This window comes from Thermobia domestica, chromosome 1, assembly GCF_964235325.1.
Source record: "Thermobia domestica chromosome 1, izTheDome1.hap1.1, whole genome shotgun sequence".
NCBI classification, from domain to species: domain Eukaryota; kingdom Metazoa; phylum Arthropoda; class Insecta; order Zygentoma; family Lepismatidae; genus Thermobia; species Thermobia domestica.
In genome coordinates this window covers 207,374,817-207,388,968 of record NC_137454.1, presented here as the reverse complement: position 1 = coordinate 207,388,968, position 14,152 = coordinate 207,374,817, and the positions used below count along the sequence as shown (strand labels likewise).

The 14,152-nt window shown below is 32.0% G+C and overlaps 1 protein-coding gene across 1 annotated transcript in view; it reads left to right on the top strand.

Moving 5' to 3' along the window:
* The window catches only part of Cow (Proteoglycan Cow), a 745,575-nt gene extending 733,362 nt beyond the window's left edge, over window positions 1-12,213 (top strand). Inside the window, exons 10-12 of the mRNA XM_081769198.1 lie at window positions 1,548-1,645; window positions 5,873-6,010; window positions 9,520-12,213. Of these exons, the coding sequence (XP_081625324.1) occupies window positions 1,548-1,645; window positions 5,873-6,010; window positions 9,520-9,626 (343 nt within the window). The 3' untranslated portion in view covers window positions 9,627-12,213. The remainder of the gene's footprint in view (window positions 1-1,547; window positions 1,646-5,872; window positions 6,011-9,519) is intronic.
* Window positions 12,214-14,152: the final 1,939 nt, after the last annotated feature.

Here is a 14,152-nt window from a genome sequence, read left to right as displayed (position 1 = left end):
ATCTGAATAAAACTTGGTAAGGTGGACTTTGACCAGCTAGACAAGCTTGTAAAATGTGGTTTGCATATCTTTGGTTTCTAAGTTATATGTAAAATAATAATAATAATAATAATAATAATAATAATAATAATAATAATAATAATAATAATAATAATAATAATAAATCAAGGATTTCGTTTTATGACTATGCATAAGTTTACTAAGTATTTATGATTCGTTTTAATTCAATGTAAACTATAAAGGGTATAATATGCGTTCACAGAAAATATTAAGAAGGAACATTAACAGGGTGTCTACTAAAATTCCAAAATGAAATTTCGTGACTTTTTCGTGGCCTTTTCTTTACCAAATCATAAACTTTCCTAATATTTTCAAGAGCGAATTTAGGTACGAATTAGGCCGAATTTTCATCCATGCGATAGAAACATACTTTGCTTGCGATTTGGTAGCGTCTAAAGCCGACTATAGACATTTTTGGTGGTGAATTTTGACGTTTTATAGAACAAAATTTTCCAATCTGTACTTACATTTGTACAGTTTAATAAAATCGTGACCCAAAAGCTAAATTTCGTGACTTTTTCGTGACTTTCATGACCGTTTTCTGATTTCGTGACCGATAGACACCCTGATTAAAGTGTTTAAAAGGGGAGGTGTCCCATATATTTGGACCATTTTTCATCATAATTTGACAGGGTCGAACATTGTCTCCTATCCACGCCCTCCCGGAGACCTTGCGAGAGCCAGAAAAGAGAGGCGAGAAGATGAATTGGCAAGAATTTTGAAAGCAGAATATAAAGTGAAGTTCTTTGAAAGAAATGTGTAAAGTATTGAAGCAGTTTTGCGGTTACCATTGACACTTTTCCCTCTTTATAAAAAATATGCCCTTGTGGAAAAAAATCATCGGTTGACCATGTAAAATACAATACATTAATTCTTTCACCATTATTCGAATTTTTCTAGCGCTTTTCTAAGAATATTTCATTTCGTTCGTAAGCATAAGTACTATGCATAAGCAGATGTAATTTATGTTCATACATTTCATCCAAAGATGTGAACACAGAGTAATTCACTTAGTCGATTTGCAGAATTACCTTTAAATTAAGGAGGGAATTCTTAATAGTATTTTATGGCAAATAGAGAAAAAATTGCTTTGAAAAATAAGAGATCCAGGAGAAAAACTGAGTCCATTCTAGCAGAGATAGATAGATAGATGATTGATAGATATTGTAAAAGAAATTAATAAGGGATACAGAGACTTTTTAAAATTATTTTTCTATTGTTTTTTTCTTTCTTTGTATCTTTCAAATGTTTTTCTTTCTTACTTATGATTTGATGAGGTCTCTCAAAAAAGAAAGAATGAATCCACTGTACCCGCCATTTCAGAAATTTATGGAATATACATAGAGTAAACGTGTGGAATATATTGTATTTAAATAAAATGTATATCCTCTTTAAGAAATGTTCAAATGAGATTAATTCAAGAATAAATTATTTTTATCTGTTTTTCGCATGTGATACAAATATTCTGTTTGGTGATCTTCCTCCAGGGATATATTTGTGACTCCTAGAGAGTGGTGTCGCTGCTTCGACAAGACTGATCGCCCATGTGCTGCAATTAAAAGAAGAATTTCTCCAGATCTACTGGGTAAGATAAATAACAGATTATCCACTCCTGCTATTATTTAGTCTATATGATGGTTCGACTGAGAATAGTGTTACTGTATTTAATAACTAGTGTAGTTTTCTTTTTCAACTCTTTCTAATTTGTTCGTCTCTAACAATGTGTTATGTAATATAATTGTTCTCGGACAACCAGCTATGTGAATTCTACGTCAGCAAACGTTTCGAGAACCGACAACAGTGTTCTCGTCTTCAGGATAAAGTATGAGAGACCAAAAAAATGCCTTTATTGTGTAGGTACTGGCAGGAAAGGGGTGGAATTTGACTGGTCAGTCGCGACGACCAATCAGCGTCAGTCCATTTCCTCAGCCAGCCAATCACAATTGAGAGTTTTATGTTCTATATAGTGTTAAATTCTAAAGTAAGAAGAAAGAAAGGAAAAAAGCAATCATTGAATTGCATGAACTGTGGGCATTTTAACTCGAAGTAGAGTGAAGAAACTTTACTTTTATTACATATTTCGTCAAAACTATTGTGAATGAAAAATCTTAGGTTTAAACGTTAAGACAGATATAAAATGATTGGAGAATACAGAAGTTCTTATTTAAAGCTGTATTCATTTACATCTTTGACATTGGCAGCAGCCCTAACTTCGGGACTTTTCTTACGTAATCTTCAAATCCTCTGCAAGTTTAGTCAAAATTCCGTTCTTACCACTTCTTCGGAAGTACTTGCTTTCTATTTCAGCTGAGTTTCAAGACAATCCACCAGGTATTACTTGGATTAAGACAAATCAATTCTATAACGTATAACATCTTCGCACAGTATAGAAATAGCCAAAAACATGCAGCGCAAAACTAAACTAGAAGTGAAAATTATGATTGTATCGATTGATTTTGATGCGTTAGCAATAACACTCAGATTAGAATCTACAGTGCAAAAATAGTTATCTCAACATTAAAATATAGCTTAATGTGCAAGAATTATTATTATTTTCTAAATCGCTCTGAAAATACACGACAGATTTAAATAACAGTTTGCTGTCATTTTAGGGAGATATGAGCTACCGGAGTAAATGAAGTCGGGGACCAGGAGAAAGTTTAAAAATTGTGTCAAATTTAGAAGACTTGGCAACCTAGTTACTTTCCAATCGTAAAAGTGATTTTCTTATTTATTTCAGTAAACCTTGTAAAATTTCAGTTCTTTTTGTGTAATGAAGCATGTGAGTACAAGCAGAAGTGTCCATTCTTTGCCTGACGAACAGATACTAAAAGTAAAACATTTTAAACATATCCAGATATCTGAGTTCGAGCCTGGGAAAGTTGTTGGCACGAATTGAGATTCACTAATTTCGGACACCTCCCCAGCGAAACAACGCCCCTTAATTTCGTTAGTTTAAAAAAAAAATCCTCATGCGCGTGCCGTATGTGGTAGAAAAGCAAATTTAATGACTTAGTAGTTTGATAAAGCATCAAAAGATAGAGCATCAGAATGCATGCATCAAAAATGAAAAAGCATCAAAAGATAGAGCATCAGCATACATTCACCAAAAACAAAGGCGACTCGTGAGGGAAGTCTCACTGATAAAAGAATTAAAGTTTTGTTTTTCGCTTGAAATTAAAAGAAGAAAACGTTCTTAATGCACTACAACAATTAACACATTAAATAACGTTTATTTTCTTAATCTTGAGCGGTAGCATTTTAGGTGCTTCATAGCATTTTATTCTGTGCATGTTCTTTCGAAATGTATTCAATAAAAAGGGAATGGTATGATACAGGCTGAAACAGTAACACAGATTATTAATATATGTGTTTGCTTTGGTCAGATTTTATTTTTTAAACCTCCAAACTATACTGTGCATAAGTTTCGAATGTCTTACAGAACGACTATGTCCGTCAGTCTCTCTGTCGATAAGTATCAGAGCAAAAACTGTAGAATACGTATGTCGAGGAACGGTTTTTTACAATTGATTCAGTGTCCTAAGAAAGTTCTTTAAAAATAAATAGATTTGTCAGTTTTTTTTAACTCAATAAGGAAAATATAATTCTGACTACAATTTTAAACATTTTATAATACATTAAATGTTATTTGTGTTGTTAGTTTATCGTGTCCACCCTATTTGTGAGATTACGCTTCGCTACTGATCACATGATGGATAAAACGGAATTAGATAGCGATGAGCAGTTTCTTGATACGGATTCAGTGCACAAAAATATGTTTCACCTATGAATTTATTCCTCTATTGTAGTCGGAAGTGATAAACATTAATTAGCACTTCCGGTTTCAAGTCTTAATATCCATATAGCAAAAACAGTAAAAGAACGAGTAATATATTTTTGATATGAATTCGACGTCCAAGGAACAGATTCTATTTTCGATCTAATTCCTCTGTTGTAACCGGACTGACTATGTGAAGTGTTAGTATTGAATACGCTTAGTTTGGAAGTTCCCGTAGTTCTACATCTAGAATGCTATAGAATGGGTTACATTCATTGATTTCCCTATGTTATCACTCTACATTTTAATTTCTGCTCCCACCATTGTTATTCTTGACCATATGATCGCTCTATAAAATGTTCTTAGAGATGAACTTCAAAGGGGTTTCCACATTTCCATTTTCACTTTGAACCATCATCGTTATAAAGAGTGACGTTGCTACTTTTTTAATTTTTTTTTATTCCTGTTAATGAAACGCAAATATTAGCTCTTGTACCGAGCTTCAAAAAAATCAACAATTTCTGTGTTCTCTCGTTTATTTGAAGATTTGAAGGCGGGGCTTCAGCTAAAACAATTTTTCGTAATTGCTTTAATATCAGCTATATAGGGTTGATTCTGTATGAAAATTTAGACAGAAAGGCAAAAAAAAAAAAAAAAAAAGTTTGTTTAACGATGACAAATTTATGATTTTATTGCATTTTTTCAACATTTTTAAAATTAAAGTATAGGTTTAGCAGTTTCTTTTGTCTATATGTACATGGCGCCCGAAAAATGGGAGCATATACTTTGTGAATTAACCGACCCATGCTGGTTACAGGCATTACATTCACAATATTCTCATCTTTCTGCGTCTAGAGAGTAATCTCTTAGTTTAGCATCACGGGGTGCAATAGTCTATATTCACACAAGTGAATACTTGTGAATGTTTTTATATCTGCTCAACGACGTTCTGGGAACCTTGATACAAAGGACGAAGCCTCCATAGCATTGTCTTCCACCAAACCGTGTATGTTGTGGATATATGCTAGATCGCGAATTAAGTACACTGTCTATGTTCACTCGACAGTACAATTTTTTGTGCAAATGTCGGCATTATGGTCGTCTCTCATTTGTTATCAGGTAATCGTTTATGATACATGTACCGTCCTGCGGAAGATAGGAACAAAGACTATAATCCAACCATGTCTTTACTATAGGTACTATGCTTGGTCATAAATTCATTTATTCATATACACATCCATTATTCACGGCTTTGAATTCCATTAGAAGGGAATCTGGTATGGCAATCAACTTACCGGGATGTGAACATACAGCACAATACACGAGGGACAAGTCCAATAAGTAGATATCACCGTATATTGTGGCAAGAAGGTAAGCTTTGCATATCTCTTGTGGGAATGTGATTCGACCGTCATGTTAGTGTCCTCTCATCACTGACACTATGCTCATATAGACTTTTGTTTCCCTACCTCTTACGAATTTATGCCGCCTATTTTTTCAAATACCCGTGTGTGTATATATAATAAATGTTTTAGGAAAGAATCAGAAATAAAAATATACAACCTTAACTTCGACATAGGCAGATAATAATTCGCCAAATATTAATGTGTATCGGATATGTAAATTGAATAAAACTACAGTCACATCCCATGTGTATCTCGAAAATGTATTAAATTATCTACAATAGTTTGTATTATTGTTACTTTAATACGGTTGCTCGTTCCAACACTTGTTCGAAAACTACTTTCTTTGAATGTGAGATCATTCGAATTTTAACAGCACTTCTTTCTTCTCGAAACAAGGCGAAATTTAATTCTCGCGTGCAAAATCTATAGAAATGTAAGATATTAACTCTTTAGTAATAGTTGAATTTTAATTTTCAATAAAATGGTTTACAAGTTATAGAAACAGTTCTTTGTAATAATTTTATTATTGCTTTATATTACTGATTAATGAAATAAGATACATGATACCGCAAATTGTTATTACATTTGAATGTTTTAAACCTTTATTAAGTGTTTGTGTATTTCCTAGGAGCCTACGTTCCGGATTGTGATGAAGAAGGGTACTATAGGCCCACTCAATGCCACTCTTCTGTTGGAATGTGCTGGTGTGTAGACAAACACGGAGTGGAATTTTCCAATACACGTACAAGAGGAAAGCCTGATTGCGGTTAGTTTTCTTTTTCTATATTTATACACTTTTTTCTGTACGTCAAAAATCTTTTCTGAACATTCATATGACTTATGTATTGAATATCCGAAAGTTATTAGTGAGATATTAAAAAATTTCGACTTTTTTTCATCATACATAATAACAAAATATCATCTAATTTATGTTCTTTCTAAACAAGTTGTTCCAAAGTATATTGGTTGACATGGAGATGCCATTCATTGATTGGCTAGATTACTCGATTAAAAACGACTGAAGTCGTTTATTATGACTCTTCAATACTTACACGCATGACAGCTAAAAGTAAGGATCAAACTGAATACTGCAAACTCTGAGTTTTAATATGTTGGAGCCACGATGAATGGGAGAAATTAGTTTATTGAATCCAGTCAGTATCACTTCATAATACAGTGAAATTATTCTTAACGAAATTCCATGATGTTATATTTTATTCCCGTTATAGCACGTTTCGCCTAACAGAGTGGTTGTTTATTGAAATTTAGCGTTCCTTTCCAACATCGAGACTATATACGACGTGAACCTATAGTTTAAGGTGAAATCCAAATCACAGTTATGTGATGAAATTTCAGTGCACTCATACCGGGAATCGAACCCGGAAACCCATGCACTTAAGACACGTGCGCTAGTCAATAGATCAACGTGGAAGCCTCGCCTAATATGGGTTACTTAGAACCTTTGCAGTATAATGAAATTATAACATTAACTTCACTGTAGCAAAGTTAGGTAACTCAGTTAATTTAATCATAATAGTAACATGATTTATTATTTCAATATTTCTTATTTACTAGACTTCATTTTATTACTTCTGATAGAACGTATGAAAGTATAGTTCTCATAAAATTACGCCAAGGAATATTAAGGAAGAACATTATTAGTACATGGTTACATAAATTGATTTTCCACGTGTATTTAAAAAGTAAAGATGAAAGGAAAAATGAGTGAAATGCTCTATTTTTGTTGGAACCTCTTGCTTGAAGCAAAAACAGGATAAAATGGTTGGAAATGTAAGGTTTATACTGCTTCATTACATTACCATTTTCCTTCTTTTTTTTTTTTTTTTTTTCATTTAACACTTGTACAACTAGAAGAAACATTCTAGAGTAGTTTTCCCAATCTTGAAGAAAATAATAGCTGAAAAATAAAACACCAATTATATCGTAGCTCGTAATTGTTCGGAACTCAAAATTATACAAATAGCTGAAAGAATCAGAAAAGTATTTGACAAATTGATAGAAAATGCATTTTTAAAAGTTTTTGTTTATGTATTTATTTGCAGGTATTTATTTATTTATTTATTTTAAAGTGACAATGTTAATAAGTAAACAGTCTCAGTGTAATATTAATATTTGATGAACATTTTGCAGCAAAGAACTGTTTATGAAGAATTGAATGTACCTATGAAACGAAAAATAAATAAGAGAGATCCGATCGTAAGAAGAGTTTTAGGAATGTTCGAATTCTTTATATCTATAGTTATATATTATTTATAAGTCTTCAAAAATGACGTATCCAGTGGCGTCGCGGAAAGGGATTACGGATTTTAATTCCTCCCCGTTTAACAAGATGCTATATAAAATATGTATTTACCATATTAAGAAATATATATACAGAAATCTTGAAAAGATATGAACTTCTTGAGTTTGACCTACTTTCCCTCGTGATATTGTGTGTACGCCACTGATTTGATCAGATTTCAGTGAAACTTTAACCAATACGTACAATCAAATCTCAGAATGGTTATCGGCTAATTATCATTAGGCACCACAGAATGACCATTGGCGAAAAACCTTGGGCAAGATTATGGAAAACCAAATAATAACTTCTTTTCATTAAGTGTTTCCACTATTCTTAGCATGTTGTCACTGCAAATATACTTGCAAAGCTTAAAATAACAAATGAGAACGTCAAATTACGTTATGCCAAACACTTTTCGTGACAATGAGAGAGAGCACAACTATTGAAAAAATTAATTTTGTCTCTAAGCCATTACAGTTTATCTCTCACTGGAAAAGAACATGTACTTCAATTATTTTGAAATTATGAAAGAACTTCCGAACATGATATTATGTGAAATATTTGCGCTGTAATTTTAGGTTAAAAATATATGTTCTCGATTTGGTTAGTTAGCGTTTACAGAATTCGTTTTGAAATAAGATTCTTCTAGAGCAACAACAGTTGCACTGCTAGAAAGGCTAGGCTATATTTGCAACTATTTTCCAGGCTTCTCAGCATTAGATGTAAGTTCATCATAAAATTTCTATGACAAAGCTAATAGAAAATAATAAATTTCAAATTTAAAGGCATGATAAACAATATGATTTATCATTATTAGTTTTCGAAGTAATAACTTTCGATATTTATATCGTAATGAAATCGAACATTTGTCTAGTTCGCAGTAAACTGTATAGTGTAAGGATGTTAAAGCTTTAATAATTTATATGAAAAGAAGTGTCCTTAAAATCTGTCTATGGTTTTATTTAACGTTCTATAGTATTGATAGTGCATCAAGAAAATACAAATAAGTTGTTTCATGTAAGTCAGGGTGCGAATTGGCGGGGGGGATGCCAGGGATTTCCCCCCCTGACAAAAATCTTTCCCACCCTGGAGAAGAAAAATTTTATTCCTGGCAGGGATAACTTTTCCCCCCTCTGGAGTATTTTTAAGTGGACATAAAGATAAGTAGGTCTACTTTGCGTAGCTAACCTAAATATTACTTGAGTGAAAATTTATGAAAGATCTCACATCTCAACTGTTTTGTACTTGTTAGTATATATATATATATATATATATATATATATATATATATATATATATATATATATATATATATATATATATATGGGGGGGAGGACTGGGTGCGCATATGGGTGAAATTCATCCCCCCCTGGGAAAAATTTTCAATTCGCACACTGATGTAAGTTATTTATGTGAAACAATTACACAAATTCAGATTCTCATAAATATGTGCCTAGTATAAATAGGGATATAAATACAGCAACTTTGCCTTACCACAAATTAAAAGAGTTATGCTCTATCACATTATCATAGAAGTTTATTGTGATTTGAACTTCGTGTAGAATGTGTTCTCGGGGCTGAAAGCCTTTATATATTATCAAGATTTCACTCCTGATCTTTTATTCTATGAAGCAAATAACAAGCTTTGGGAATGAAACATGAAAATACTTGTCACTGCAAATACACTTGCAGAGTTTAAGATAATAAATAAGTGAGAATCTCAAATTATCTCATGCCGAACACTTTCGTAACAATGCAAAAGAGCAAAATGTTGTCATGTGTGGAAAGATCGAGTTACTGTCTTTACATTACTGTTTATACTAGAGACAACTAACCTGTGACTCAAGATAATCAATCCTGAAGTATTTGAAAGCAGGCAAAATTTTCATTTTGAGAAACATGATTTCGCAAACAAATAAATAAAACTAAAAATGTACAAATTAATAAATGAGATTATTTACCTTTTCTTGCAGAAGGAATAATTGGGAAAACAACGGACAGCAGTGTGGATGATGATGAAGATGGTGGTGATACAGATGAAGAAACAGAGGGCAGTGCTGATCAACCACTTGACTTTTAAACAAACAAAACAAAAACAAAAAATACCTACCACTACAGTTTGCTTCTATTCTACTAAGACATCAGTGACAAAAAGAATAAATAAGTAAATAAATAAAAAAGGATTACAAAAAATGCTTATTGCACTTCTGTCAGAAGTCTATGTGGACACTCACTTGAATAACAATTAAACTAGTTATTTGTATTTTGTAAGACAATTTGTGACTAGAATTTACAATGCTTTGGCACCACACTTTGTACTAAAGTTTTCATAGAGTGTACAAACAACGTAAATAATAACCTTGTCCTATTTGTTAATAAATCTAAATGGAAAAAAAGTTTTCCATCATTTTTCGTCAAGAAAATGAATTAACAGTCACAAGCCTAATTACACTGATACATAAGTTAAAAATAATGTTAATATTAAAAAAAAAAAGTCATCAAACTCTACATTCCATCACTAACATTCCAGTTAATTATTATTTGTTTTGATATCTGTATATTTTTTGAAAGCGCTGTTGTTCTTTTTTTTATAATTATTATTATTAACATGTATTGATCGATCGCGTTTATAGTGTTTTCCTATCAAATTACGTTTATTATTATTATTATTATTATTATTAAACTTATTGAAAATAACTCATTTGTATTATGTGTAAAACGGTACCAGTGGAATGAAAAAAAATCAAGTTTCCTAAAACTTTCTAGGACACATTATCATATCGCTGGTTCAGCAAAGCGCAATATTGTTTTCGTAGCTTTTTTGTTGCAGGAAAACTATGGAAGTACTTTTAAGTGGGGAAACTAAAAATATAATTAAGTATATCTTGTCTCCTTTGTAAATTAGTGCCATATTATTTCTCTCTGTCTTATATTATGTTTGAATTATTTCGAGAGTTTTTATATGTTCTTCCATTTTTTTTCTTAAAAGTTGTGATGTAACATTTAGAATATACTTATAAATTATGTAAATCTTTATGTATACGTACCTTTTTTAGTATTTATTGAAAAATCGTTCCTGTATATGGTATAAGATAAATGTTTACGTAATTTTGGTATGGTAGATATATATCTGGTACAAAATGGTTTCTTTACGAGAACTTCATACCGGTCAGCTAGCATATAAGTTGTAGATGTTCTATTAAAATTATTTTTAATCACTATTTTTATTTTCTAAAGTTGCCCACATAAGCTATTTACTGCCTTAACCCATTACATTTGATGGGTTAGAAAGTTAGTTGTGAGCAGCTGAACAACATTTAATACAATTCTCGAGAAACTACATGAGATGCTATTATAATTATTTTTATTACTGTTAATTTTTAGGAAAATTTTGTTTTTAAGTACACAATCACAACCACAAGTTCACTATTTCCATGCAGATAATACTAAAATTGAAGTGAAAAATGAGTGGAAAAAAATCCGTAACGGTAGTTGTACTACTAACCAAAGTATGTATATATATATATTCAAATATATATATATACTTTCTTCTTTCTGAAGCATATTTCCATTGTTGTTGTCAAGTGAATGGCTTTAGGAACAAAATAAATATAATAATAATAATAAAAAAATAAAATCTGCCCGAATAAAAAAAATGCACTTTGAGTGTACTGTATAATGATGAAGAAAACAAAAACAAGTAACTGTGTTGTATACCCATTTTTTATACATTATTTCTTGGTGTGGTTTAGTACGTATCTCTTAGCGGTAATTGAGAAGAATGCGACATGAAACCAGTGTAATGTTTTTTGTGGTTTAATGTCAAGTAGTGTCCTGTAATTAAGATGATAATAATAATAATTTTATTATTATTACAAGTAAATAAATAAATAAATAATAAAAGTTTCTAAGAAAGAAAAAATGATGTTCGGGAACATGTTTTCCCTCAGAAAAAGCAACAAATTCTACCTTCAAGAAATACGCTGTTATTATTCCATCGCAAAAGAAAATTATGAGAAAGTTAAAGAGAAAAATAGTGATTGATTAGATGCATTACACGTAACAATTTTGTTCGTTTAAATGTCGAAGGTACTACGCTTCCAATTGTGTAAATACTAATTAACTGTAAGTATGGATGAAGCTAGTATCTTCATCTTGCCGTTTAAAACATGATAATTGAATAGATACAAAAGAGCATACATTCTAATTAAATAACTAAATTACATAAAATCTACATCCTTTTAAGAAAATGAAATTAATTTTAAAAAAAGAAAATAGATTCCTCTGTAGATAAGCAGAAATTCTGTTTATTATTACAATGCAAGGAACTAGCTGAAAAATTATGCTTGGGTTGTTTTTAGCATGTTAACTTAAAAGAATGAGAAAAACAAGGACTACATATAGTGGCAGTATGAATCAAATTTCTGTGTAGTGACAGAATGTTTGATAATGTTTCATATTGTGCACGTGATTATAAGACAGAAAAAATAATTATAAACATATATACATATATATATAAAATTATATGGTAATTCTGTGAAACTACTTTTCCATGGCTACTGACAAAAAAAAATCCCTGGCAATAAAAGAGAATCTCAATTCAGCCACTGTTGTCCAAGGCTGATGTTGTGTACATGTTTAACAATTAATAAATATCACTGTATTAACTTGTCTATTCATTTATTTTTTAATCTTTATACGTGGTCACTAAGGCGTGGAATGCGTTTGAAAATAACAAACTGTACGGTAATTTCATAAGTTATAAGTTGTGGCACAAGTAAAGGCAGCATATTTTCAACACACGGGGAATGAATGTTATATAATTCATACAAAAGTCACATTAATATCTTTTGTTCTTATCTTTTTCGCAATAAACATACTGCTGTTCCATCTATTCAAATTTCTAACTAATTTCTTCAGAGGTGGATAAGTAAAGAAAGATTTCAATAAACTCTAAAGGTACTCACTTTTGGTGCTTCAAGCTATTATAAATTGTTTAAGAACTTGTTCATCTTGCACTCATATGAAGTTAGTATGTCTGTCATTTACCGTGGTAACAAGCTCGACCCTTTTAGGAAGACTTTCCATAAAGTTGCGATAGACTTCGGCGGCATTGTCCTCCATTTGTCCTGCAAAATGGCAAACAATGAGGTTTTTATAGGGGCGGAAAGTCGCGCCATATTTTGTACTACTGTAATCGGTGGCGCTCATTCACTTGTATGATCCTTGCCTTATAGGTAACAGATCGACCTTTACCCCAGTTCTAAAACCTCGTGAGGAATAATACATGCACTGGAATCATTCCCAGATCCCAACTACAGCTCTATGGCTCCAGTGTCCAACGAACTTGGCCGGTATACTTTGACTAAGTGTTTGAGTCAAAACTGGTCTCTATGAGACAGCCTATATGGCTTCCCTAGTCGGGCTTGTGGTTTTATCACTTCTTCTCGTTCTTGTTTCACCTCTAGGTACATACTATAGCGCATGAGACCTGGAAATTGTCAGAAATCTCACATATTGAATGACTAAATCGATGGGCTCGAATGATCTATGCCCCATTTCATCTACACTTAACTCTCACTGTCCTCAAGGACTTGTATGACGTTTTTCCAAGCGGTCACTTTCCTTCTACGATCATACGTGATGTATTTGTGCCATCTGAACGAGTCTACTTGTTTTTCTGAGTTGTCCGGTCATTAATGGCAATGTAATGTATATTAATCGTCGAATTTTCGGTCAATGCTGTCAGCATTGTCAAGATTTAGATAAAGGAAGGAGTAGGGTAAATGTACATTAAATGTTTACACTTCTAAATAAAAAGATATAATTCCGCAGAATAGTCATCTTAAATTTTTGTTCTTTAGTGATGACAGTGAAGGTATTAAAAACGTTACTCCAACTTTCGTTCAAGGTATCCATATCCAAATTTAGTTTTGAACCCCTCGAGCAAATGATACAAGTCTCGTATGCTTGTCTTTCGACGAATAATGAAGATTATTTTTTGACTGAAAATCCGATCGGAAAAAAACATTAGAAAGACCTATGGGAAACAGGCGGAAGGACAATGTTAAGATTGATGTCGCAGAAATAGGAGTATAACGTAGAAAATGGATAAAAATAGATCCAGTTGCCTAAGGACAAAAATCAATAGAGAGCGTTTGTGAATGTGTATTGACTTGAAACTTCTGATTTCATAAGCCATAGAGTTAATTAGTTAGGTCACTTTATCGATGTTATGTATTGAGTCTTTCAGGTGTTTTGAAAGGCTTGAATATTGAGGCATCATTGCTTGTGGAATCTTGAATATGATCTTTCCGTCTAATGTGCGTGTCTATACAAGGTGGACCATTTATCTTGAAACGTCCTTATATGAGGTGTGCTTGGAAAGTTTTAAGACTGGGCTTGTAATTTAAAAATGGCAGTACTTACAGGCTATTGTGATGGATCTCCTTCAAAGTATTGCTGAATGAACACACCGATTCCAACGGTGTTTCCACGTCTGGAAGCATTCCTGAAAATTATTTTCCGTGATGGTGTGAAGCAGTCTCTCGGTATTTGCTTGAATGTCCTCAATTGAGTCAAATCTCTTCCCTTTCAATAACAATT